At 43.4% G+C, this 27,716-nt stretch overlaps 1 protein-coding gene across 1 annotated transcript in view; it reads left to right on the top strand.

The window, feature by feature from the left end:
- The window catches only part of dnah2 (dynein, axonemal, heavy chain 2), a 223,342-nt gene that overhangs the window by 92,346 nt on the left and 103,280 nt on the right, over positions 1-27,716 (top strand). The window contains exons 31-42 of the mRNA XM_056300849.1: positions 481-582; positions 760-885; positions 1,041-1,151; positions 1,706-1,894; positions 6,237-6,340; positions 9,078-9,267; positions 9,721-9,901; positions 10,359-10,486; positions 14,991-15,143; positions 16,300-16,425; positions 17,783-18,001; positions 22,371-22,488. Coding sequence (XP_056156824.1) covers positions 481-582; positions 760-885; positions 1,041-1,151; positions 1,706-1,894; positions 6,237-6,340; positions 9,078-9,267; positions 9,721-9,901; positions 10,359-10,486; positions 14,991-15,143; positions 16,300-16,425; positions 17,783-18,001; positions 22,371-22,488 — 1,747 coding nt within the window. The remainder of the gene's footprint in view (positions 1-480; positions 583-759; positions 886-1,040; positions 1,152-1,705; positions 1,895-6,236; positions 6,341-9,077; positions 9,268-9,720; positions 9,902-10,358; positions 10,487-14,990; positions 15,144-16,299; positions 16,426-17,782; positions 18,002-22,370; positions 22,489-27,716) is intronic.

The following is a 27,716-nucleotide window of genomic DNA, read 5'->3' as shown; positions in this document are numbered from 1 at the left end:
GAGGTGGAGCTGGAGGTGGCAAAAAGACAGGAGGGGGAGCCGAAGATGGCAGAGTTGAAGATGCTAAGATTTTCATTGGGAGTGATGAAGAAGTACAGGATTAGGAATGATTATATTAGAGGGACAGCTCAGGTTGGACAGTTTGGAGACAAAGTAAGAGAGGCAAGATTGAGATGGCTTGGACATGTGTGGGTGAGAGATGCTATGTATATATTCGGAGAAGGATGCTGAATATGGAGCTGCCAGAGAAGAGAAAAAGAGGACGGCCAAAGAGGAGGTTTATAGATGTGGTGAGGGAGGACATGCAAGGTGGCTGGTGTGACAGAGGAAGATGCAGAGGACAGGAAGTAATGGAAACGGATGATCCGCTGTGGCAAACCCTTAACGGAAGCAGCCGAAAGTAGTAGTAGTAGTAGTAGATTGACCAAGCTTGTGAAGTAGAAAACAGATATGAGCTTTTGCTCTGTGCCCCCCTTGTAGGTGGGAATCGGCAGCAATAAATCTGAGGCCAATGGGATGTTCTCTGCTGATGGGGAGTTCGTCCAGTTTACCCATTCTGTATCTCTGGAGAGACCTGTTGAGGTAACAGTTATAAAGAGGATTATATGTTGGTAGTGATAAGAATAAAATCACTATAATTATGTACACATAGAATTATACATAAATGTTAAGTTGATAGTGATGTTGAATTTATGAAGTCAACAGCAGTAATGCTGAGGACTGGATAAACCAGTCTTGTTCATCTATGTGTATTCTTAGATCTGGCTTTGTGACATTGAGAAGAGCATGCAGAGTACACTGAGAGACTGCCTGAGACACTGCCGTTTAGCCCTCAAGAAGATGACAGGGAAGAGAGACAAATGGGTCAGAGACTGGCCCGGACAGGTGCGCTTGTGTCTGGCTTTGTTTTCTTTCATACCCCCCCCACACACACACACACAGGTCTGAAATTACATTGACTGACAGTAACACCTGCCCACGCTTTATTCTCTGCGGGTCTTTGTTTAAAGTCACAGTCCTGAAGATTTTTTCTATTTCAGATGGCGATCACAGCCAGTCAAATTCAGTGGACCACTGATGTCACCAAATCACTGATGACCAGCAAGGAGTGTACTGACAAGTCTGCTCTCAAGTCCATGAAAAAGAAACAGGTTAAAACAAACGAATATAGGAATTTCCATTATACTACTGATCTCCAACTATGCCGTTGCAAGCTGTGCATGCAGGTTTTTCACCAGTTAGACCATCCGACTGATGGTTTGTTAGTGTGTTCACTGTACAGATCTTTGGTTGGAATGAAAAGGCACACAAAATATCTTTTACCTAAATGTTATTTTTTTGGTGCCCAGGTATTACTGATGCAGAATCAAACACATTTTGGTGTTGTAAGGTGTGAACTTTTATTATACTCATTTTAAGTGGTTGAATCACCAGAACAGCCTAAACTTGCCTGTTTTTGGCCCTTTGAGACACACAATTGTCCACCACTTCATTATGCTGTTGTCAGCTCTATCTTTTCTTGCTCATCCAAGATTTTGATTTTTCTGTTACCTATTAGGATCATAACGTCTTTCTTTTTGCTGCAGAACCTCAATGTTAAAAGAGTTTATATCATCTAAAGGAGAAATTCAGTTTGGAATTTGCAGGAAGAGCCTCAAAGAATGCACCCCCCCACACCCTTTAATTAACAATCTGTCTTTCTCAGGCGTCCATGCTTCACCAGTATTCAGCAGCCATTCGTGGGAACCTTTCCAAGATCCTGCGTCTGAAGATTGTGGCTCTGGTCATAGTGGAGGTCCATGCCCGCGATGTCATTGACAAGCTGGAGAAAGTGGGCTGTAACGACATCAGTGCCTTTGACTGGCTGTGCCAGCTACGGCTCTACTGGGAGAAGGTATGCAGAGGAGAAAGGTGAGATGAAAAATAAAAATGCATTGATGGATATGTTTGTCTGGAGAAGAAGAAGAGGAAAAGGAGTACAGGGAAAAAGGTACAGTGAAGAGAGGGTTAGGCTTGGGTCAGAAAAGGCAGTGGGGGACAGGAGAAGTTAACATAAAACATTAATTTGACATGATTTCTGCTGCCACACAGTGGTTTTCCTTCTCAGTTGATTTAGCTTCCCTGCCAATATGGAACTCAACTGACCATCAGTAGAAATGAAAAATTGAAAGCAGCTGATCCTCTGCTGCTCTCTAGGTGCTTGTTTCAAACTTATCCCCTCCTATATATGTGACCAAGCAAGACAACGATGTTCAGATGGATATGGATGTTTTTTTCCCCTTTGAACACAAATATAAGGGGAATGTTTTTAGGTTTAGTTCCATGTGCTACCCATTATGGTAGTCAGGGACGCTGTCATGCTCTTCAATTCAGTTTTTATCAGCATTTCTTATAAATCAGTTAACTGCTAATAACATGATGTGTACATAAAACAGGTTAGCCAAGATTCAAATACCAACAGAACAACAGTTATAAAGTAGTTGTATTTGCTTATTGTGGTTGTGCACACTACTTTTGACTTTTTCCAAGGATTGTGTTTCTTTCTCTGGAACTGGCCCCTGCATCCACATTCAGTTATCTTCACTAACTGTTTTACCGTCTAATGATTTTGTAAAAGTGCTCTTAAGTCATAAGTTTGGTTATTATGCATTTGTTTGTGCCTGTGTTGGGATTTGCTTGTGTGTGTGTGTGTGTGTGTGTGTGTGTGTGTGTGTGTGTGTGTGTGTGTGTGTGTGTGTGTATACATCCTTGTTTCCCCTATATTTACAACACTTAGATGCTGGTTTGCGCAATTAGCTGAAACTCAGAATCATTGTGTTAGAACTCTGAAAATGCTTTAGCCTTTAATAACATAGGCTTCCTTTTGTTCCATGTGTTGATTGTATCTCTTTTTCATTACTTCCCTAAAAGACCATCATTGTAACAACTGAATGTCGGGTGACCTGTTAAAACGGCTAAAATGTTGATAGAGTAATACAAAATGGGCTAGGCGGTGAATTAGGCTGCACAGGGTACCTCTTCTCTAGCCACATCTTCATCAGGAATTTAATTGGTAGCTGTTTTTTTAAATAGGATTGACTCTTTTTAAGTTTTTTTTTAATTATTTTTATTTTTTAGGTAAGGGCGGCTCTGAAATAAAGTGTTGGAGATAGGAATAATTCTTTAAAGTTTTCCGTAATACCCTTTTCTGCCCCTGCTACTGATAGCAGTTTAAGTTTAGAAGATGGACACCATGGTGTGGTAAAATGAGCGGATTCAGATGAATAGCTTTTGTTCTCTCAATAGTTTGTGGCAGGTGAAGAAAAAGGCATGGATGGAAGACTCAAGCATGCAGACCTTCTCGCAGTTTCACACTTTTTTTTAGGGAGCAAAATAAAAATCACCCCTTTACTCACCTCAACCATTTTTTGTCTCGCTGGCCTGTCAAAGAACAGATATGAGTTTTAACATTGAAAAAGTAAAGTGAAAAAAAAAGATAAAAAAACAAGCCCTTATTTTTTTCATTCCATTTTTCTTTTAAACTAAACAGGATAATAATAAATTAAACTTATATAGCACTTTTCTAATACTCAAAGTCACTTTACAATAAACGGGGTGAAACGACAACAGATAAAAATAGCACAGACATACAGGGGTGGATGGGAAGGGGGGCTACGAGAGGGAGAAGTGGCAGCCACACACGGCGCCATCAGCACTCTCCCACTTAAACACATACGAAAGAGAAAGAAAAACAAACATCATAAATCACATAAATCACAGATGAAGTCTGAAGAGGTGAGTCCTGATGAATGACTTGAATGTGGGCAGATCGCAGCAGTGTCTGCTGTGCTTTGGGGGGGAGTTGAGGGAGGGAGCAAGGCGAGTGCTCGGTCCTTAGTCTGCCTCAGATTGGGGGTGGATGAGAGGACGGGGGGGGCACGAGAAGGCAATGGAGAAGAGGTGTGTCTTGAGATGGGATTGGAAGAGTGGGAGGGATTCTGAGTCTCTAATGATTTGGGGGAGTGAGTTCCAGAGCCTGAGAGCTGCCCTGGGGAAGGTTCGGCCACCAAAGCCACGGAGGTTGGACCTGGGGGTAGAGGGAAGGGAGGCTGAGGTGGATCTGAGGGACCGAGACGGTTGGTAGGGGTAGAGGAGGTCAGTGAGGTATGGAGGAGCCAATTTGTGAAGGGCTTTATACGTAAGAACCAGGATTTTGTAATTGATCTGGTGGGAGATGGGTAGCCAGTGGAGGTCTTTTAGGACTGGGGTGATGTGCCAGGATTTGGTGAAAGTTAAAAGTCAGGCGGATGCATTCTGGACCAATTGGAGTCTCTTGATAGAGCTAGCACTGATGACATAGAGGAGTGAGTTGCAGTAATCAAAGTGGGAGGAGATGAAGGCATGGATCAGTATCTCAGCAGCAGGGTGTGTGAGAGAGGGTCTTATTTTCGCAATTTTGCGAAGGTGGTAGAAGAAGGATTTGACCATTTGGCAGATATGTGGCTCAAGGGAGAGGGTGGGATCAAGGATCACACCAAGGTTGTGTGCCTGGGAGGAAGGGGAGACAGTAGTGTCATCGATGGTGAGTGTGAGGTTGTTGATTTGGCTGAGAGTTGACTTGGAGCCAATGAAGAGGAGTTCAGTTTTGTCACTGTTGAGTTTGAGGACGTTTTGCTGCATCCAGACTTTAACTGCAGACAGACGGGAGTTGATGTGAGAGAGTGGTGGATTGTGAGGGGATTTGGTGCTGAGGTATATCTGGGTGTCATCAGCATAACAGTGGAAGTCCAGGTTGAAATGGCAGAGAATCCGACCAAGAGGGAGGATGTAGATGATGAAAAGGAGTGGTCCGAGTACAGAACCTTGGAGAACACCTTGTGTGACTGTGGATGGAACAGAGGAGTGGTTGTGAAGTGAGATGAAGTGTGACCTGTTGGAGAGGTAGGACTGGAGCCAGCTGAGTATGGTGCCTTCAATACTGACGTCTTTCAATCTGGTGAGCAGGATGTTGTGGCTCACAGTATCAAAGGCTGCACTCAGGTCGAGGAGAATGAGGATGTTAGGGCTCCAGTATCAGCAGAGGTGAGGAGGTCATTGAGTACTTTAAGGAGTGCAGTTTCAGTGCTGTGGAGTGGGCGAAAACCGGACTGGAGGGGTTCGAGTAGGTTGAAGTGTAGGTAGGTTTGGAGTTGTGTGGCGACAATGCGTTCCAGGGTTTTTGAGAAGAAGGGGAGGTTGCAGATTGACCGGTAGTGGTTGAGGCAGGATGGATCAAGACCTGGTTCCTTGAGAATTGGGGTAACAGCGGCAGTTTTGTAGGCAGAGGGGACAATTCCATGGGACAGTGAGGAATTGAAAAGGTTGGTGAGGTAGGGGCATAGGGCAGGGAGGCATTTCTTCAGTAGGGGGGTGGGGAGGGGATCAAGGGAGCAGATTGTGGATTTTGATAAGCTGATGAGTTCAGAGATAGTGGTAGGGGCAACTGGAACAAACCGGGAGAGGCGGCGATCAGGGGGAGGGGTAGGGAGGTCAAGAGGAATGGGGAGAAGAGGGGCCGGAGTAGGTGCTGCCGAGTCAGAACCAGGGGACAGTGATTTGTTGATAGCGGTCATTTTGTCTGCAAAAAATTGGGAAAGTTTTTCACAGTGGAGAATAGGGTGTGGGGGTTACAGTTGGAATTATTAATGATGGTGGAAAAATAGGCAGACTTGGTGGCAGTGAGGGCATCTTTGTAGGTGAAGAGGTGGAGGTTGTGGGCTTCTTGATGTCCAGTGAGAGATGTTTTCTTGACGCGTCGTTCCAGTTTGCTGGCAGTCTGTTTCATTGTGTGGCGCTCAGGTGTGAACCAGGGTGCAGAGGTGTTGAAGGAGACTGTTTTTGTTTTGAGAGGGGTCAGTGTGTTGAGGGAGGCAGACAGAGTGGCGTTGAGGTGATTGATGAGATCATCAGGTGAGGTAGAGGCTGGTTCCAGGGGGAGAGCAGTGGAGCGCAGATCAGAGAGTTGGAGGGGGTCGATAGATTTAGTATTGCGGAATGTTATTTCTCTGAGGAGGTGTGGTGTGTGTGTTTTTTTTTTTAGGGAGCAAAATAAAAATCACCCCTTTACTCAACTCAACCACTTTTTGTCTCGCTGGCCTGTCAATGAACAGAGATGAGTTTTAAAGTTGAAAAATTAAGGTGAAAAAAAAAAAAAAAGATTTTTCAAAAAAGCAAGCCCACTCACTTTTTTCATTCCCTTTTTCTTTTAAACTTAACAGGACATGGATGACTGCATTATACGACAGACCAACACACACTTCAAGTATGGTTATGAGTATCTGGGCAACTCTGGAAGGCTGGTCATCACCCCCCTCACTGACAGGTCTTTATCAGCCATTCAAGCAGTGACATATAAATCCATTTTTCTTATGTATAGATATTTTGATCTTTTTTGTAAGTACTTTTTTTTCCTATTCTTAGTATTTGTGACTTTAGAATGTGGTTATGTCCTCATATCTTTGATATGAGGACATATCTTTTGTCTCCCTCTCTTTCCAACATGGCAGATGAAGACGTAGGCCTACTTCTTTTTCCCTGGTTGAGTCTGCGATTAGCTGTTTGCATCCATAAGTCAACAGCTGGCTTCGGGTCAAAAGTCTCTGTTGTCATCTTAGACAAATGGATGTACATCAGGGATGAATGGCGAGAGTCTGACAAGAGGGATGGGATCTGTACTTGCTTTTTATTATATTGAGATGTGAAAATCCCCTCTCACATGCAGCACTGCTCAAGGGCAGTGTAAGAGACAACAGAAGGACTTTATGAATGTTGGAGTAACTATCTGGATTACTTATCTTCACTGTGTTGACCAAGTCATACACAGAGGAGGCTGCCAAACGTTTTCCTACTTGCTTTAAATGCATTCATTCTTTTACAGTGGAGTATGTTAACAGACAAGCTGGCCTCATATTTCTGGAGGATGTTAGTAAGTGTTGTATTGTATTGCCAAAACTGTGGCGGTCTATCATTTCTTGAGGCCAAGTTGAAGGATCAAAAATTAAAAATTGATCATATGACTTAAGGGATTCATAACTGCTTTCAAACTCAGGAATTAGACCTCTCAATACATCAGCCTTGTCCCTGTCAGTATCAGCATTTGAAACAGTCTCTTTCCTGTACTTGCCTTCACTGTCAAGCAATAGTGTCAGCTGTCCAGCAGCTACCATGAGCTCATCTTTGCATTCACCAATTCACCACCACCAGTGGTAGGAATGATTATTAGATTATTGTGATTCACACATTTAGGAGAAGAGAGTTTGAGAGCAATACAGCAGGATAGAGAGACGGTCTCAATGATATAGACCAGGCTGTCAGTCTGATAATCTATCCATCCATCCATCCTCCAAACCGCTTATCCTGCACTCAGGGTCATGGGGATGCTGGAGCCTATCCCATACTATATGATAATATGATAATCTGTGAGAAATTCCCTTTCTAAACATATTACCTAAACTAGTTGATTACACATTCGTACTAGGTTTTAACCTAGCAGGCTCTCTAATCACTTGCAACCTACTGAATAAGTCCCTAGTGTCAAACTGCACATAGACAGCTACGTATCTATAATACTCGACAAAAGAATGATGCCATCCCCAGTAGGGTGAATATCATCCACTTTCAGCAGGTAAGAGCAGCCCCAGAAAGAAGGCCAGTGATCAATAAAACCGAATCCCGGCTCATTACAATTATGAGCCAGCCAGTGGTTCATTGAGGTGAGCCTACTGTACAGCTCATCATTACCCCTCATGGGTAAGGGACCAGAGACGATTAATCAATGCCGACACATCTTTCTGGCAAACTCAAGCGTCCTGACTAGGCTGGCTTTTAAGATCTCCGATCAGAATCAGAATACTTTATTCATCCCCGAGGGTAAATTGGGAAAATTGATTGCTTCATCCTAGCATTACTGGTGCTGACATGAATAACAGTGTTGCTGAAAGTAGTGATGCTGTTTGCCTGAGTTCCCTGATGCGCCCTCCCTGATGCCAGCACCCTAAGGTTATCCTCTATGTCGGAGACTGTGGCCCCATTTAAACTGAGCCAAGGCTGGTGAAGCTAATCTGATATTGCGGGTAATGGGGTCTCTTATCACTTAGTGTACTTTGCTTTACTCAGCGGGAGAGGCATGCTGGCCAGTAGGACTACAAACAGGGCTGGTGAGGGGCGAACACCAGTTTGCAGTCAGGAGAGGTGACTGCAGACCAGGCCACACAACTAGTGGCTTGCTCTTGCGAGCCTTCCCACACTGGCAAACTCCACCACATCTGTCGACGAGGCTGAGCTAGTGCTAACAATAGCAGGTCTGCTGTCAGGCCTGGGGCTAAAGCTATCAGGAGTGACTGTCACATCTAACATAATCCTAGCCAAAAGAAGCTACTCTTAACTCATGGACGTTGCTGTTGTAGACAACTTATCTGTAACTGCGGAACAGTCACCACACACCATTGTTTTAACGAGGCCAATTTGACTTCAAATGCAATAGCGCTAACTGCTAAGCTAGGCTAAACTCGAAGCTCGAAAACAAACTAAACGAAAGGTTGCCCACTAACACAATAATCGTTTGAGGGAAAAAAGAAAAAAGTAGAGAATCTAGCGATAAGTGAATAAAGCACAGAAAATAGCGCAATCAGTAGGGCGAATGAAGAGGTTAGGGCAGATTATAGCAAAGAGTAAGAGAATAAACTGTGGTTATCGTTCTCATGAAGCCGAATCTCAGGAAGGCGGAAGCCAGAAATAGCTGGCATTTTAATAGGCCTGTGTCATTTTGAGCTTTATCTGGTCCTTATAACTGTTGATAATGCAAATGACTGTTCTCATAAAGGAACTATGTCTCTATTATAGCAATCCTGGATTTGGCAGAGTTCCTTTTTCTAGTAGTTTGGTCTAATTTGGTGAAATTGAGTCATTAAACCTTGATCTCACAGTAAATGAAACTTTTCATATTGCATAGTTTCCTCACTCCCTCTCTTAAATAATCCTATCTTGATCTTTTTTACATGTGTACAGTTAACACCAGTCTCTATCTTCCTTTCGCTTCCTCTCCCATCATTGCCATTCAGGTGTTACATGACACTGACCACAGCACTCTACCTTCACCGTGGGGGCTCTCCAAAAGGTCCTGCCGGCACAGGGAAGACAGAGACAGTCAAGGACCTGGGCAAGGCTCTGGGGATGTATGTCATTGTTGTCAACTGCTCTGAAGGACTTGACTACAAGTCCATGGGACGCATGTACTCTGGCCTGGCCCAGGTGAGATGCAAGAAGAGGAGAGGGATGGTAATGATGATGTAAACGCTAATCAGACTATGAAATGCATGCTCAAACTTATTGCTATAAACATATTGTTGCAAAACTGTGTGAGTTGACTGCTTGGTATTGAAAAAAGTGCTGTATCAGTTTTGTTTGTTGTGTGTGTGTACAGGTGCAACCATGGCGATGTGTGTGTGTGTGTGAGAGAGATATCTTTATTACATAAATAATACTTATTTGATAAGTTATTTAACAGTTCTTTAACTGTGTTTTGCACCATATCTGTGTATGTGTCGATTCATTTGTATTTGGATGCATGTATTTGTGTATTTGCATGTGTATGAGAGAAAGTGTGTGTTTGTGTATGTGTGTGTCAAGCTGATCATGTGTGCTCATCTTGTTATGATATGATGTTCGACATGACTTGAAGGCAGCATTTGTCTCTACCCCCAGACAGGAGCCTGGGGCTGCTTTGATGAGTTTAACCGTATCAACATTGAGGTGCTCTCAGTGGTTGCTCAGCAGATCCTCTCCATCCTGTCTGCTCTCTCAGCTGCACACACCAGCTTCGTTTTTGAAGGACAGGAGATACGCCTCATCTGGTCATGTGGCATCTTCATTACCATGAACCCTGGTGGGTCGGCATGCATGTCTGCAAAGAATCAAACACTTCCTTTTGTCATTATGTCTGACATAAACCATACTCACTATGCGGGCACCATTGGGACACACAAAAGCACATACACACCACAAAGACATGGGCACATCCCTTTATCATTATAAGCAACAGGATAAAGACTTAAGAGACATTATAGGAACACAAATACAAATACACGTACACACACATATACATAGATACACGCAGACATATCCTTTTGTCATGATACTGGCAGTTAAAATAGTCACAATTGGAACCAAGAAGACACACAAACTCACACGTCCTTTGGCTACTTCTGTACTTGATTGGAACCAAATGAAAAAAAATAAACACGCACAATTCGACAGTATTTTTGCTGACCCTACAATGCCTTTGCAGTAGCCTAAGTTAGGAGTCTTCGTGAGGCTGTGATCTCTGTTGTTATTTTTCCCAGGCTACGCTGGTCGCACTGAGCTACCAGACAACCTCAAGTCCATGTTCAGACCCATCGCCATGGTTGCACCTGATTCCACTCTCATCGCTGAGATTACGCTTTTTGGAGAGGGCTTCAACAACTGCAGGGTAATGCCAGATGTCCAGTTGCCGTAATGCTTATGAACACAGCTAAAACAGGAAGGAATCCTGTATTCACAGGGACAGTAGTGGTCATGTAGGTGATGCAAAACATTTACAGTTTCAACGATACAACAGTAGCTAGTTTAACTGGTTAAAACAGGTAAAAAATGCAAAATAGCTGCATAAGGTGGCACGGTGGTTTTTGTTATCAGCACTGTTACCTGACAGCGCGAAAGTTCTAGATTCAACACCAGCCCTTCTGTGTAAAGTGTGCATGTTCTTGATGTGTACATGTGGGTTTCCTTTCATAGTCTAATGTCGTTCATGGATGGATGAGTAAGGGAGGAAGGGATGAGACAGTGAGCAACAGAGCTCTGCTGAAACAGTGCTGGGAGGGACACTTAATAAGACAGCACCACTGTAAATTTCGATGCCATAGAAACACAGACTGCATTGCTGTGTGTGATGATGAAGGGGTCTTCGTTTCAACCATATGACTCTTCACCTCTCAATAACATGGCCTGCTCTGTAAGCAGGATGTTTCCATTTAAATGAATTCGGTCCGGCTGATATTTTTACCCCGGCGTGCCACTCTGATTGCACGCTGATTTGCAAAGGATATCTTGTTGAATTATCACAGCCTTAATGAGACATTCTAGCTCCTTTATGTGAAGAGCTCAGGCAATCAGCAGGTGTAATTGAGTTCTTCCACACTGAGAGATGTAGTATCATCAAATCAATCTGATGGATTCAATTGAAAGATACCCAGCCGGCCTTTTCATGTCAAACTCCACACTTTTCTAAAATGGATTTCAGGGTTTTTACCGAAAAATTCCTGTTGGCTCATTGTACTCGTCAATTAAAGTGATTCTAATTTAGCACTCAGGAGAGCAATGCACTCTGAGTCTGAGCACATGGGCTACTCAGCTGAATCAAGATCAGCGAAAGGTGTTGATCCTTATGTCTGTGCACCAGCTTCTGATCCCTGTAAGCAGCAAGAAATGATCTTGGTTCAGTGTCATGAAGTTTGGACCAAGTCCAGGACACGATAGGATTACTGTGTGTGTGTGTGTGTGTGTGTGTGTGTGTGTGTGTGTGTGTGTGTGTGTGTGTGTGTGTGTGTGTGTGTGTGTGTGTGTGTGTGTGTGTGTGTGTGTGTGTGTGTGTGTGTGTGTGTGTGTGTGTGTGTGTGAGAGAGAGAGAGAGAGAGAGAGAGTGCACATACAGACTATATTTTCCTGATACAGAATAACAAGGAGGTTCTGTGATGATGATCTCCCAGACAGGGAATCAGGAGATTTGACTGTGCATTAATGAAAAAAACAAACCAACAAACAAACAGGGGATTAAGAATGGAACAACATAGCCCTGTCAGGGTGCAATGGAAAGGCGAACGGACTAAGGGATTCTGAAAATGATGAGTGGAGGTAGGGAGAGCTACCCGGTGTCAACTCAGTCTTGTGGATTTGTCACACTGGTGTTGCTGGCTGTATCCAGGGAGGTAGATGAGTGCCATGTGGTGCATAAATGTAAACATACACAGTCACACGCACAAAAAGTCTCTTGTACACACACACACACACACACACACACACAGAGTCTAATACACAAATAAACACAAGCAAGTTCTCTTAAACACACACACACACACACACACCTGCCCAGGCACTGGGGATGGAAATTGTCTTCTGTGCCATTAACACATCCAGCACACCAGGGAACTTTGGCCTGGGTGTTGATCTACTTTGGCCTGGATTGACCTGGTTTAGAGTCATGCTGTGACTGACTATTCTTTGAGCTGAAGAGACAGGAGGGGTATTTGCCTCGCGCAAATCTGTTGTCTGCTCTGCCTAGCATGACAGCCGTGCTCTGAAAGCAGCACAGGAGTTTTGATGAAAACAAACTGACATTTTTGCTGAGGAGCCCTGCACGCTAACATGCATGAAACCAAACTCACACATACAAACAGAGACACATGCACACTCGTGCACAAAAAAAAAACCCACACGCACACACACCCCTCGCACCATCGCCTACAATGCAGGGCTGATTTCTGGTGACATGACTGATTATAAAGCTGCGTCTTGCAGCCTGCAGAAGACAGTCAAAGAGGCTAAGCAGCACTATAAGGACAAAGTGGAAGCTGATTTTAATGAAGGTGACTCTGCTCACATGTGGAATGGACTACGGGTCATTACGGATTTTAAAAACAAGCCTTGCTCGGCTATAAGTGTGGATCCCTCCCTAGCTGACAAACTGAACGTGTTTTACGCACGCTACAAGGCTAACGGCACCAACAGCAGCCAAATGGCCACAGTAGACAGCATGGAACCCCCATTCACCTTCACTGAGAGAGATGTAAGGAGGGTCCTTAGGGGGGTAAGTGGAAAGAAAGCTGCAGGGCCTGACGAGATCCCTGGCCGGGTCTTAAAATCCAGCGCTAACCAGCTAGCTCCAGTGCTTACATGCATCTTTAACACATCCCTGGCCCAAGCAGTCGTCCCCTCATGCTTCAAGCGGTCTATTATTGTCCCTGTGCCAAAGAACAACAGTCCATCATGCCTGAATGACTACCGACCAGTGGCCCTGACGTCAGTAGTGATGAAGTGCTTTGAGAGGTTGATGAAAGATTTCATCTGCTCATCCCTGCCCAGCTCATTCGACCCCCTCCAGTTTGCCTATAAAAACAACAGGTGCAGAGACGATGCCATCTCTAACCTCTTGCACACCACCTTAATCCACCTGGATGGGGGGAGAGGGAACTACGTGCATATGCTGTTCATTGACTACAGTGCAGCGTTTAATACTATAGTCCCCCTCAATCTGGTCACGAAGATGAGGTCGCTAGGAATCAACACCCCGTTGTGCAATTGGGTGTACAACTTTCTCACTGACTGGCCCCAGGTGGTTAGGGCGGGCAGCCTAACCATTGATCCTCAACACGTACTCCTCAGGGTTGTGTGCTGAGCCCTCTGCTGTACAACATCTACACACATGACTGCAAAGCCACGGACAGTTCCACCTCCATCATCAAATTTGGAGATGACACAGTGGTAATAGGCCTGATTTCCACAACAACGAACAGGCCTGTCTGAACCAAGTAGATGACTTGGCACAGTGGTGCCAGTCCAACAACCTGACCCTGAACGTCAGCAAGACCAAAGAAATGGTGGTGGACTTCAGGATACAACCCACTAAAGATCAACACGGAACCTGTGGAGAGGGTCTCCAGCTTTAAATACCTCGGTGTACACATTGCTGAGGACCTCACCTGGACTCTTTACACTCAGCACAATCTCAAGAAGTCCAGACAGAGGCTCTACTTACTCTGAAGGCTGAGGAAATTCAAGGTCTCACCCTCCACCCTGAAGACATTCTATTCCTCGGCTGTGGAGAGTGTCCTAACAGGTTGCATCACCACCTGGTATGGAAACTGTTCTGCCTGTGACCGAGTTGGCCTGCAGAGAGTGGTGCATTCAGAACATCCCTCCCCATCCTGCAGGACACTTACACCAGAAGGGTGAGGATGAGAGCCAAGAAGATCATGAGTGACACTTCTCACCCTAATAACGGACTGTTCAGGCTATTGGGGTCTGGTGGATGCCTCTGTAGTCTTAGAGCCAAAACAGAGAGACTAAAGAGAAGTTTCTCTCCACAGGCCATAAGAACTCTCAACATATACGACTTTTCACATACTTGAAACAGCTAGGTTTTTTTATTTATTGTTTATTTTGACTTAAGAATGCACTGATCTTTTGTCTTTTATCTGTATATACTAGGCCTATGTCTTTTTTCACACAATGACAGACGGAGTACCCCCCTTCATTTCACTGCATGTTTTACTTTGTATTTCTGTGCATGTGACAAATAAAGAACTTGAACTTGAACTCCCTTTCCTCTTTCAAAACATGTTAGTCAGATAACTAAGGGTGACCTTCTCACTAAAGTCTGTTTCCCTTACTTTCACACTCGCAAACATACACACTCCATAGTTCCATTTATCAGTAGTTTCCTTGCTCTTGGTCCTTTAAAATTGGTAAAGAAGTTAGTCAGTCATTCTGAAAGAAAGACATCTTCATTCAAATAAGATATCTAGAAAGCCAATAACAGGGCAAAAGTGCAACCAGAAATAATACCATCCTTATTCCAGATTGGCTTCGAAAAGGCTCCATTTTCTCTCTCTCTCTCTCTCTCTCTCTCTCTCTCTCTCTCTCTCTCTCTCTCTCTCTCTCTCTCTCTCTCTCTCTCTCTCTCTCTCTTTCTCTTAATCGTTCTGTCCTTTTTTCCTCTTCTGTCCCTGTACCTTTGTCCCTCTCTCCCTCTGTCTCTTTGTTGGTCTTTGTCTGTCTTGCGCCCTTCCTTTCAATCTTCTGTCCCTCCTCCTCATCACCTTCTCCTCTTTTCCCCTCTCCCTTCATCTTACTTCGCCACCATGTCTTCATCCATCTGTTGCCCTCTCTCATACCATCCATGTATATCTATCCCCCCACCCCCGCTGTGTGTTTCTTAGGTCCTGGCTAAGAAGGTGTTCACTCTCTACTCTCTGGCGGTGCAGCAGCTCTCCAAACAGGACCACTATGACTTTGGCCTACGTGCGCTTACTTCCTTGCTTCGCTACGCTGGCAAGAAGAGACGGACCTGCCCCAATCTGGCTGGGGAAGAGGTGGCTTCTCTCTCTGTCTGTCTGTCTGTCTGTCTGTCTGTCTGTCTGTCTGTCTGTCTGTCTGTCTGTCTGTCTGTCTGTGTGTGTCTAGTTTTTCCAGTAGACTACAAGCAGGAAAGACAGTTTGAGGACTCTCTCATGGCACATAAGACTTATGACTGTTATTCACACCCCAGTATCAAAGCACACTTATATGGGGAACATCTTTAAATATGGATGTACAACTGCATGACAGATGTACATCTGTCGCCATCTTACAATACTTGGATTGCAACTATTACCCAATCCTCCGTGAATAGTGCTCATGGCCATTGTAACTCTAGTTAATGGTCACTGCAATTTGTATATGAAACCAATCGTTGTTTCAGTCATTAGGCAACTGTGCTGTTGTTTATAAGGGTGGGGATACCTGCAGTCAGTTGAGACTGAAGCAGTCACTTAGATGAGTGATGAAATGTTTCTCTCAATAAACGTGTCCAGATGAACTGATTCAACTTTGTGATTTCCTTACCTGGATTACTGAGCATGCATAAAGTCATTTTGTCACACATTCCCACACACTCACTCACAAGCATACACACATGGTTGCAGACAAACACTTACTCTTTATAACACATACTCACCATTAAGAGACAGTGACTGCAGATGAAGGGTTGACACCAGGAAAATGTATGTCTGATGCCCCACAGAGGAGCTGGCTGTGATCAAAATGTATCAAAGAAGGGGTAAAACTTGAATTAGCAAACTTGGAAAGATCTCATCATTTTGTACCTGATTGGAAGCTCCTGTCTTCAGGGTTGTTTTTTTTGGGGGGGGGGTACCTCTAAGTCAACCGTTGGTGCACAGACAGGGGTTGACACATTTTGAGGATATCTTAGTGGGGTTGCTCTGACAAGCAAACTACTAGAACAAGCCTGCATGCAAATAGTGGGTGGTAACTATGATAGTATGAGTTGAAATGCTTGCTCAAGCTGTGCCGTCATTTCCTGTCCTTGTCAAGGTATCTGTTCTTTGAAATACAAATGTAGCTGTACTAGGCAGCCTGCTTCTCTACTGTACTTGTCCCTCTCTATGGACAATGCTCTGGGTGGATTAGAGGAAGTGCAAAGTGCAAGACAGTAAATGATTTTTTGACCTTTGCCCTGTGTCCCCCCAGATCCTGCTAATGTGTATGAAGGACATGAACATCGCCAAGCTGACGTCTGCTGACCTGCCACTTTTCAATGGTATCATCCTGGACTTGTTCCCTGCTGTGGAAACCCCATCCATGGACTATGGCAAGGTACTAGCTGGACCATAATTGGCCTGACAACTTAGCCCTGTTATTTACTAAGACCTGACGGGGACAAGGGACAGCAGAGGACGACCTTCAGTGATACAAACAAAGAATTATGGCAACAAGTCTAGGTCAGCAGTCTTAACACTGTAGATCATATTGCCGTGCTGACAAACGTGATAGATGGATAGATAGATAGATAGATAGATAGATAGATAGATAGATAGATAGATAGATAGATAGATAGATAGATAGATGGATTGATTAGTCTTTCAGTGAAGAATCTACTTTCATCATCCTGCAAAATCTAGTGTATACCTGTTTGTATGAATGCACTTTTTTTTTTATTTTGATATACTTTAATGATCCCCATAGGGAAATTACACTCTGCATTCAACCCATCCTAGCTGTGTAGTTAGCAGCAGTGGGCAGCCGCCATGCAGCACCCAGGGACCAATTCCAGTTCATCTTGTCATGCCTTGGTCAGGGGTACAGACCCTAACATGTATTAACCCTAACATGCATGTCTTTTTGATGGTGGGGGAAACTGGAGCACCTGGAGAAAACCCAACGCAGACACAGGGAGACCATGCGTGTGTGTGTGTGTGTGTGTGTGTGTGTGTGTGTGTGTGTGTGTGTGTGTGTGTGTGTGTGTGTGTGTGTGGGTGTTGGTCTGGGCTTGTTTGTGCGCACATGCTTTAACATCCGTACTCAAGACAGAGGCCTAGCCAGAGTCCATTGGCTCGGTGGGTGAGTGTGTGGCGTAGTAATGAGAGCATCATTAGTTTGGCTGGGAGGTTCCTCCGCCATTAGCTAATGGATTCAAAGCCATCTGCTGTGACAGGTTCCAATGCTTACTCATTCCCACCTCCTCCAGAGAGGTCTGCAGAAGATGTCTTCTGTTTCTCGCTGTGTGGTGTGTGTGTTGCTTTATTACCAGTGACTCATTGTAAGTCCTCTCTGACAAGCCCCACCCCACCCTAACACACAAAGTGAGATCCCCCAAAATCCACAATATAGCTCATACCCTGCTGCTACTGTGGGTTCTCCAGAACCAAAAGAATGGGAAAAAGACAATGAGAAGGCCAATTGATCAGCCCCTCGGGGAGGATAACCTCCCTCTTAAGCATCAAGTCGGGGGCAGCCAGATATTCACACAGATATATCATAACCTAGGGTATGAATGCAGCGACCCATGTTTCAATACCATCCAGGACCTGCACAGTGTGTCCCGCTGGTCTGAAATATGTTTGAGGGTGTAGTCTGGATGCTAGGAAATAAGCTTCAACTGGCACCATGGAAAAAAGTTTGTATGAAACCTGGTATAACCTACTTCCTCTCTCTTTCTCTCCCTCCCTTCCAGCTAAGGGAGACTGTTGAGGAGGTGCTTCAGCAGAGCGGCCTGCAGGTGACTCCTCTTACCATGAGCAAGGTCATCCAGCTGTATGAGACCAAAAACTCCAGGCACTCCTCAATGCTGGTGGGCAAGTCTGGCAGCGGCAAAACTGTCACCTGGAGGACCTTGCAGAAGGCCCTCACTGCCTTGCACCGCAAGGGAGTGGCGGGTTTCCAGTTGGTCCGGGTGAGTGCAAACATCTGCCTGGTCTCAGTTTGTGTCAGGATGTTTTCACATAGAACTTTCTAATGTTCTATCTTTCTAATCTAACTCTTTATGTTGAGATCTTATCTGAATCTGTGCTGTGTCTTTGTGAGCATTGTGGGGACTACCAGGACAACTCTGTTCTGTACTGATGCACTTTGTGGTGCTGAAGTGTGCTGTGTTTTCTGTCTACTACATTTCTGTGTAACTTGCAATGGCAGGGAAAGAATATCCTCCATGAGGACAATAAACGCTGTCTGTCTGTCTGTGCAATGCATTGTGGGGTAACAGCAGGATGTTTTGGTTGCTTTTTGCTTGTTAACTACCTACAGCAGAGAAGGATTTTGACAGAAAGTTAGAGTGCAGGATTTGTGGTCTCACTTGGAGTGAAAATAAGTTAAATGCCTCTTGAGCCATATTGGTTGAAGACCTTATTACAAATTGCCAAGCGATATTTTTGCCAACATCTAGCTACTGGATTCTTTTTGTCTTCGTGTGTCCATTGAGTTTGGGTATTGGCATTTTCAGTTGCAGCCATGTAAGACCTAGAAACCAGCCCTTTGGCCATTGCGAAGTAGTAACTCCATGGTTGCATTTTGTTTTTTGTTCATTTATTTATTTATTTTTATTTTCTGTGGGAGGAGTTCTGGTAATGATACGAGCAGCTGAATTCTGGACCAATTGAAGTTTATGAAGACATTTTAGGGGAAGACCAAAGAGGATAGAATTATAGTAGTCAATATGGGATGTAACCAAGGTGTGAGTGAGTATGGCTGTGCTGTTAGGTGTAAGTGACGGGCGAAGACGATTAATGTTATGTAGGTGGAAGTATGCAGACCGAGTAACATTGTTGATGTGAGCTTCAAAAGATAATGTCCAAGATGACACCCAGACTCTTAACCTGAGGCGATGGAGGAACTATAGAATTGTCAATGGTCAGAGAAAAACTATCAGGTTTGGCCAAAATAGATTTAGTCATGCATGTCCATTTCATTAATTCTGTAAGAGCACTGTAAAGTACAATATGCTCCTTTATTTTGAGCTACTTGTAATTTTGTTATACCTTTCATTGAAGCACTGGACCAAATCATGAAACGGTAATCAAGCTGTGACAGAACTAAAGTATTTAGACCTTGTCTAATGATATCTGGTGGCATAAGTTTTACAACTCTTCTCACAATTGACACACCATTTCCCATTTTGCTCTTAATATTATCAATTTGTTTAGCCTATGATAATTTAGGATCCAGGGAATTAGACCCAGAAGTTTTGTGTCCTGTGTTTTTTCAATAGGTATATTGTTTATATTTAATTTCAGTGTTGGTTCAGCTTTTAACTGCTACCTTGATCCTATTAGACTTTGTTTTAGCAACATTAAGCACCAATTTCTTGCTTGTTACCCATTCCACCACTAACTTAATTCTTAATTCTAAATAACTCCTTATTTAGAATGGTATTCAGCTCTCCTGTTGATGATGCAGCTGCATATATAGTTGAATCGCCCGCATACATAATATTTTGAACCTCTTCTACAACTAATGGATTATCATTAGCAAAGACGGAAAACAATAACAACTCCAAACAGCTACCTTTGTATAATATTCTAATCTTCAACAAACTACCATTAAAGAAAACTGTCTGCCTCTTATTTGCCATGTAGCTCTCCATCCGCTTTAATGCAGTAAAGAGAAGCGATGTTGTTTCAGCTTATCTAAAAACAAAGAATGATCTATAACAACGAACGCCGAACTGAAATCTAGTAACACTGCACTCACCAACTTCCCATTAGCTCACTTTGCCAGTCATCAGTCATTTGTATCAGAGACATTCATGTAGAATGACTAGGTCTGTAAGCACGCAACCCGGTATCACGCCAAAGCGTGTAATACACCCGCTGGTCCAACGTGTCAGTGTCACGGTTTGCCTTGCTCGGGCGTAAACAGTACACGCGTGTATGAAGGTGCAGTGCCAGCAGGGGGCGATGATTAAGAGGTGAAGGCAGGTTAAGGTTAGGGTTAGGGGAGGGATTTTGGAAAATGCTATATGCTTCTTTACCTCCTTGGGGAGTTGCTGGCATTGAGTTAATCATCGCCCCCTGCTGGCACTGCACCTTCATACAGTCGTGTACTTTTCACGCCTGAGGGAGGCAAACCATGACACTGACACGTTGGACCAGCATGTGTATTGCACGCTTTGGCGTGATACCGGGCTGAAGCACGTTGACAGTTATCAACATGCTTAATTAATGCACCAAAATAAGTTTGTGTTTGTTCAAAAATAATTCTATTACGTTTTTATGCATGCTCAATAATCCAGGTAAGAAAATCACAGACAGTTGAATCAGTTCAGTCTCAACTGACTGCAGGATACCTGCTATCTTTCATGTCTGTGGACAAAGAAGTTTTTCCATACTCAGATTATAACATAATAATGTAACAGATATTAGCAGCAATTAAATTGGCAACAATTCTAAGAAATGTAACATCTAAAGTGACTACACCTGGTGGTCTGTCCTTGCATATCTTAGGAAGTCATTCAACATCTGTAACTGTAACTTTTGATATTTTAAATGTATACTTCTTATTTTTCATCATTAAATCCTTAATGTGGAGGTACTATTACTTGTTTGGTGCATATTACTCCTCAAATTGTTTACATCATCCTGAAAATAATTAGCAATTTATACTGGTTTAGTCAAGAATTACACTTCTACTTCAAGATATGTTGGACAGGATTTGGGCCTATGTCCCATCATGCCATTTACTGAACTCCACAGCTTTTTCTTGTCATTCTTTACATTGTTAATTTTATTTTCATAACATAATTGTTTTTTCTTTCTGTTTAATGCCATTGCATAATTCCGTAACCTCCTATAAATTTGCAAACCAGGCTCATAACTTTTTTGCATAATTTTTTGATCATATGTTGATCCAGCCTTATCAAGATGCTTGATATCCTCTGTCCCTGAGACAGTGGACACACACACACACACACACACACACACACACACACACACACACACACACACACACACACACGCACGCACACCTGGAACAAGCAGAGACAACATGGATAGTGCAGAGAGTGTAGTGGCAGTATGCTAGCAGCAGTGCGTCTAACGTAGCGGGGTGTTTTACGCAGCCCCAGTTGCTGGCACACAGTTCTGCAGCCACGGCTGGCAGTTCTGCTGAGTACACAGGCACACATACTAGCACTGGGGCAAACACACACACATACGCACGCACACACACTGGTCTCGCTCTCTTTCTTTCTTGCTCATCTTTCTCACCTTCATCCCACTGTGGTCATCCTTTCTATTCCCCTCCTTTTGTCTCCTCCTCCCCCTCCTGGTCTCCTTCACACTTCTTCTACGTCACTCACATGGAAGTGCCGGATGATCTAATAAATAGGCTAAGAGGGGGCTGAGGGTGTTTGTGTTTATTTGTGTTTGTTTCCGTGTGGTGCGTCTGTGTAAATCCACAGGTAAGCACTTAACGTTTTTTGACCTGCTTAACTTTGACAATTATCTTCCTCTTTTTCCCATTTCTAGTCCACTCACTGTCTAAAATATCACTACATCATATCTGCAAGTGTGTGTGTGTGTGTGTCTGTCCGTCTGTCTGTCTGTCTGTCTGTCTAAGTCCACTAAGCACTCACATCATTTGACCTGCTTAACTTTGACCCTCGTCTTCCTCTTTCCCCATTTCTAGTCCACTCACTGTCTAAAACATCACTACGTCTTATCTGCACTTATGTTCTCACCTCGGCTCCCTTTCTTGCACAGGATCTTTGTCTTGTCTACTTTCCCCATCTCCCTCTCTCACTCACTTTCACAATGTCTCACACTTTCACTCCCTTTCTCTGTCTCTCACCCTCTCTTTCTCTCTCTTGCTAGTCCTGCCCTCCCCACCTGCCATGTTTCCTTTCATTTTCTGACTCAACACCTTGCTCTTTGCATATCTTTTTCTGGTCTCCATCTTCCTCTCTCCATGTTGCCATCGTCTCCCCCTGGTTCTCATTATCTCTCTCTTTCTTCTGCTCTCCTCTTCTGTCTCTGCTTAGATACACCTTCTGTTCCTGACCCTATCACACCCCCGACACACACATATTCAGTTTGACTAGTCAAGTAATTTTGTCATTTGTCAAACCTTTACGGCTGATCAAGATTATCAGTGATAGGATCTGAAAATAAGTATTTGTAGCAAATTTATTATGCCTCAAGCACATTCTCTCCTTTGCTTTCTACTCTCTTGACTGACATATTACCGACTGTTGACTATTACTGCCATTTCACCCCTTTGCATCCCCGACCTCACTATTCCTCATAACCCCCTGCTCTATGGGCCAACAGGTGTACCCGCTGAATCCCAAGGCGGTGAGCCTGGGAGAGTTATACGGGGAGAATGACCTCTCCACCAATGAGTGGACTGACGGAGTGCTGTCCTCCCTCATGAGAGCTGCCTGTGCAGGTATTTAACACACAAACATAAACACACACAAACACACAGCAGGCTGACGTTAATCAGTCCATTTCAGATATATAACCAGTCCATCTGTTTCTGAGATAATTGAGCAAACAGTCCATCTGGTCAGGGGTAATGAAACAGAACTTGTTTCATTACCTCCAGCGGCCCGCCAGTCAAAATGAAAGTTGATGTTTCAACAGGCAAAGGATACGCTGCTTTACCTTTTTCAGTTCTTAGGGCAGTGGTACTCTTTACGTGGCTCGTGAGACTTTGTTTTGCGCCTCATATAGATCCACTGATAACAATAAGAACATAGCTATAACTTACTTCTATAGGTTCCATATGTGTCCTGTTTTAGCACATTGAAATGAATTATCCAGCAGATGGCAGCATACTGAAGATACGTCAAAGAACGTAGGCTACGTAACAGCGTGGGATCATGGGTAGACGTATAGCCTATGTGTGTAGCTTTGTATTTGCAAAATGTTTTGCAAGCTCTGTGGCTCTTTGAGGAATGGTCTTACTCATAAGTGGCTCTCCTAAGAAAATTAGTGAGTACCACTGTCTCAGGGCACCTCTTGCCTCCTAAACCAGTGTTCCATGTGCAAATATTATTTGAAAAATATCATATTATGGAGAGTGTCTTTAAACTATTGAATGTGTATCCCATAGAAAGGTAGGAGGTACGTGAGAATGTATTTTAAAAGTGATTGTTCTGCCTTACCTTTCACACACTTCCATGATGGTTCTGTGTGATTGGTCACTTTAACCAATATATTATAAATGACACACACACATACAATTATTATTTGTGCAAAAGTATGAAAATTACTAGGGCACAAAAGAAAATTAATTTAATCTTACTGATTTAGTACGATCCTTGTTTATTGCAATATCTGGTAACCACCACTAGAGCGTCATTTACATCCCCACTCTCCTCAAGAGCTGCGCTGAATACCGACGCATCTTTTAATGCAAGAGTTTATTGTTGCCTTACGTTTTCAGCCATGTCTGTAATGCATTTCTCTGTATAGTTCTCGCAGAACGGATATTTCTTTGGTTCTGTTGATGATCTGTGTCTTTGTTTGGTAACCCATCAAATATGACCTGCGAACTGCTGAGGGAAAGCCTCCTTTATATACTAGAAGAAGAAGAAGAAAGACACTTTATTTTGTCATTGTAGGTTACAATGAAATGGGTTCTCTGCATTGAACCCATCTTGTTGTATAGGAGCAGTGGGCAGCTGCAGTGCCCAGCGACCAACTCCAGTTCTTCTTTCCATTGCCTTGCTCAGGGGCACAGGCAGAAGTATTAACCAAATCAAATCAATTTTATTTGTATAGCCCAATATCACAAATTACAAATTTGCCTCAGTGGGCTTAACAGCAACACAACATCCTGTCCTTAGACCCTCTCATCGGATAAGGAAAAACTTCCTAAAAAACCCCTTTAACAGGGAGAAAAAATAAGAAGAAACCTCAGGGAGAGCAACAGAGGAGGGCTCTCTCTCCCAAGATGGACAGCGTGCAATGGATGTTGTGTTTACGCAATTTACATAATACAACATTGAAAGAGGATAACAGAATTATAATGGACATAAAATTTATGAAGAACATGATGCACAGGATGCCAAGCAGTGTCCACGTGCCAACGGAGCAGTCCAGGACCCAAGCCACGCGACCAGCATCATCATGTAATAAGAAAAACTTAGGTGAGGAGTGGAAGGGCAGGCAGCATCCAAATGGTGGCCACCATCACCACGGAGACCTGGGAGGAGAACCGACTGCACATGCATGCAAGAGAGACTCACATGACACCATTCAAACACAGAAAAGGAGAAAGGAGAAGACAACATTCAGAGAGAGAGAAAAGACATGTTAGAGAAGAGAACAGTTTGCAATAGTCATTAGCCATAATCAATTAAGTCATCAATTCGTCATAATCTATACTCGATAATCTCGTCGGCAGAAGAGTGGTTGGTAAATTCATTGAGACAAAAAACCAACCTGCCATCCAGTACAGATTGTGAAGCACTCAACTTAAAGGCAACTAATTGTAAACTAAGGCAAAAAGATGAGTTTTAAGTTTGGATGTAAAGGACTGAACAGACTCCGATTGTCTGATGGCAGCAGGCAGTTTATTCCACAAAAATGGAGCCCGATAGGAAAAGGCCCTGCCACCAGCTGACTTCTTTTTAACTTTGGGTACACACAGGAGCCCTGTATTTTGAGAACAAAGTGCTCGAGATGGCATGTAAGGTTTAAGGAGATCAGACAGGTAGGATGGAGCAAGCCCATTTAGGATTTTATAAGTCAGCAGAAGCACTTTGTATTCTGATCTAACATGGATAGGAAGCCAATGACGGGAGGCAAGAATTGGTGTAAAATGGTCAAATTTCCTAGTTTTAGTTAGGATTCTAGCAGCAGCATTCTGAACCATCTGAATACCTTTAGTACTAGAATGTGGCAGACCTGAGAACAGAACATTACAGTAATCAAGTCTGGATGAAACAAATGCGTGTATTAGAATCTCTGCGTCAGCCATGGAGAGAAAAGACCGAATTTTAGATATGTTACGTAAATGAAAAAAGGCGGTCTTGGTGATTTCTTTAATGTGCTTATCAAAGGAAAGGCTGGGATCAAATGTAACACCAAGATTTTTGGCTGCCACACTTTGTGAAACCACAGAGTTGTCGATTGTTATCGTTACTTGATCAAATTGGTGTCTGTGTCAAGCAGGGCCAATGACTAGCATCTCGGTTTTATCTGAATTTAAAAGCAGAAAGTTAAGTGACATCCAGTTTTTCACAGTAGCCAAGCAGGCCTCTAAGTTAGTGATTTGAGTATGATCATCAGCCCTTATAGGCACATACAGCTGAGTATCATCAGCATAGCAATGGAAATTTATTCCGTAACTGCGTATAATTTGGCCAAGAGGTGTAATGTAAAGAGAGAAAAGTAGAGGGCCATGTACTGAGCCCTGTGGCAAACCATGTTTAATGTCAGAAAATTTTGATATAATATTATTATAGCAGACACATGTGTTCTTCCAGATAAGTAGGACTTGAGCCAAGAGAGAGCTAAGCCAGAGCCATCAAAATTACAATTCAATCTATCCAAAAGTATACAGTGATCAATGGTGTCAAAGGCTGCATTAACCCTAACATGCATGTCTTTTTGAGATATATACTCTGTAGATATAGATATATACTCTCCAATACTTTTGAGTTGTTCATTTAGCTCAACATTAGGCTATATTTTGTATTAAAAATGTTTTTTATCAGAAAAGTACACTTAAAAAAATGTTTTTTAATTGCTCCGTGTGCCCATGTTAATGCCCTCTCGTGCCACCGTGGGCACGCGTTGCTGACCCCTGCGCTACTGGTTTGCTGTGATGACCTGCCACCAGGCTCTTCACCTGTTGTCTTTTCTGAGGCATCCACGTTGTTAATTTCACAATCACATGATCAGCGACTTGTCAAAATCAAGCTTAAAGCGTTATCCCAGAACAGTAAAGTCGACTAGTCTGTGCACCCCTAGTACACGCACTCGCACACACATGCGTGTATACACACACACACACACACACACACACACACACACACACACACACACACACACACACAAGTGAGCAGAATCAACCTCAGACAATCAAATATGAAACTCAGGAGGAAGGTTTTTCTCATAGAGCCCTGTCATGCCCATCAGAGGTGTCTCCCGCCACTCTCTCTCTGTCTCTATCTCTCTCTGTGTCTGTCTCTCCCTCCTTTATCATTCCTCGCTCTGTTCAGCCCTCCACATCCTTACTAGGGAACCCTGGTGCCTTCTCTGGACTCTTTTTTTCTGTCTTAACAGCTTCTGCCCCCCCCCCACCTGTTTCCCTGCTCGATCAATCGATAGATAGATGTCCATAGTATTCAATTACAAATACCTTCTCTGCTCAGCTTTATTTAAATAGTCCTTTTGTCATGTTTCTTAAATATTGTAACACTCTGTACATTCCCACAGTGTTTCTCCTTGTAGTAAGTAGTCTAGTTCCCCTGATCTTCCTGCCTCCAACCTATTTTATCAGCCATTGTGCCTTTTTACATGACATTACAGTCATTTAGCCGATGCTTTTATCCAAAGCGACTTACAATAAGTGCATTTAACGTAGGAAATCAGGAGAACTACTAGTCATCAGAGGTCATACGTGTATCTAAACAAGCATCTAAGAGCAAAACCAGTGCTAAAGCAAAAGTGCAAAAAAGATTTTTTTTAAATGAGTGAATACAATAAATGCTAAGAACAAGTAACTAATGCTAAAAAGAAATTAGTGCTAATAGTCTTCACCACACCCAGAGCCCTCCAGTGCAGTGTTCTGTACTGTTCCCTGTTCTAGTGTGCTAGATATCTGCACACTAGTACTAGTGTTATAAGGATGTGCTGATTTTTCTTAGCTTTGATTAAACATCTTACATAGCCTTTGTTGCCTTGCATACTAACCATCCCTTCCAAATGACGCTCTTATCTGTCCTTTCTTCCTGCCATATCGTCTATCTATTTTTTTAACTGTGTTCTGAAAGGTGTCCTTGGGTGTTCTGAAAGGCGCCCACAAATAAAATTTATTATTATTATTATTCTTGTCCACCCACCTAGCTTGTCTGTCTACCTACCTACCTACCTACCTACCTACCTCCCTACCTATCTATTCCTTTCTTTTATTCCTCTTTGACAGCAGTGGTTTATCAGATCCGTAGCCCTCTCTCTCTGGACCAGGAGGACTGTAATATGCAGGAAAACAAACACCTGTGCAGGTTACCAACAAATGTATGCATGCACACACACACACACGGCACTAATTTACACAAGCCATCTCTTTTCATTCCATCCATTCATCCTGCCACCACATTTGTGCATAGCGAACTGTGCACGGACAACTGGCAGAGCTGATGTATGGGACACAACAACCAGTCAGCCCCATCAGTCAATCATCCAGTTGCCCTCTGGCATCCCCTGTGTATGTGCACTTGTATACATACGTGTGTGTCTGGTGGCATGTTTGGAAGTTTATGGGTATGTTTCATTTGCATCCTTTTTCCTTTATATATTGGTTTTTTTCTTCTTCTCTTCAGGACTTAATCATCTGGGAGGCTGTCACATTTCCACTGCCTCCTTCAGATCTCAACGTCAAATCTCTCTCCCCCTATCTTATTCATAGCTATCAGGTTTTGCCAAGCAGTCCACTCTCCG

This window comes from Lampris incognitus, chromosome 20, assembly GCF_029633865.1.
Source record: "Lampris incognitus isolate fLamInc1 chromosome 20, fLamInc1.hap2, whole genome shotgun sequence".
In the NCBI taxonomy this organism is placed as follows: Eukaryota; Metazoa; Chordata; class Actinopteri; order Lampriformes; family Lampridae; genus Lampris; species Lampris incognitus.
Note: the sequence above shows the minus strand (reverse complement) of the source record. Positions and strands in the feature narration are given on the sequence as shown.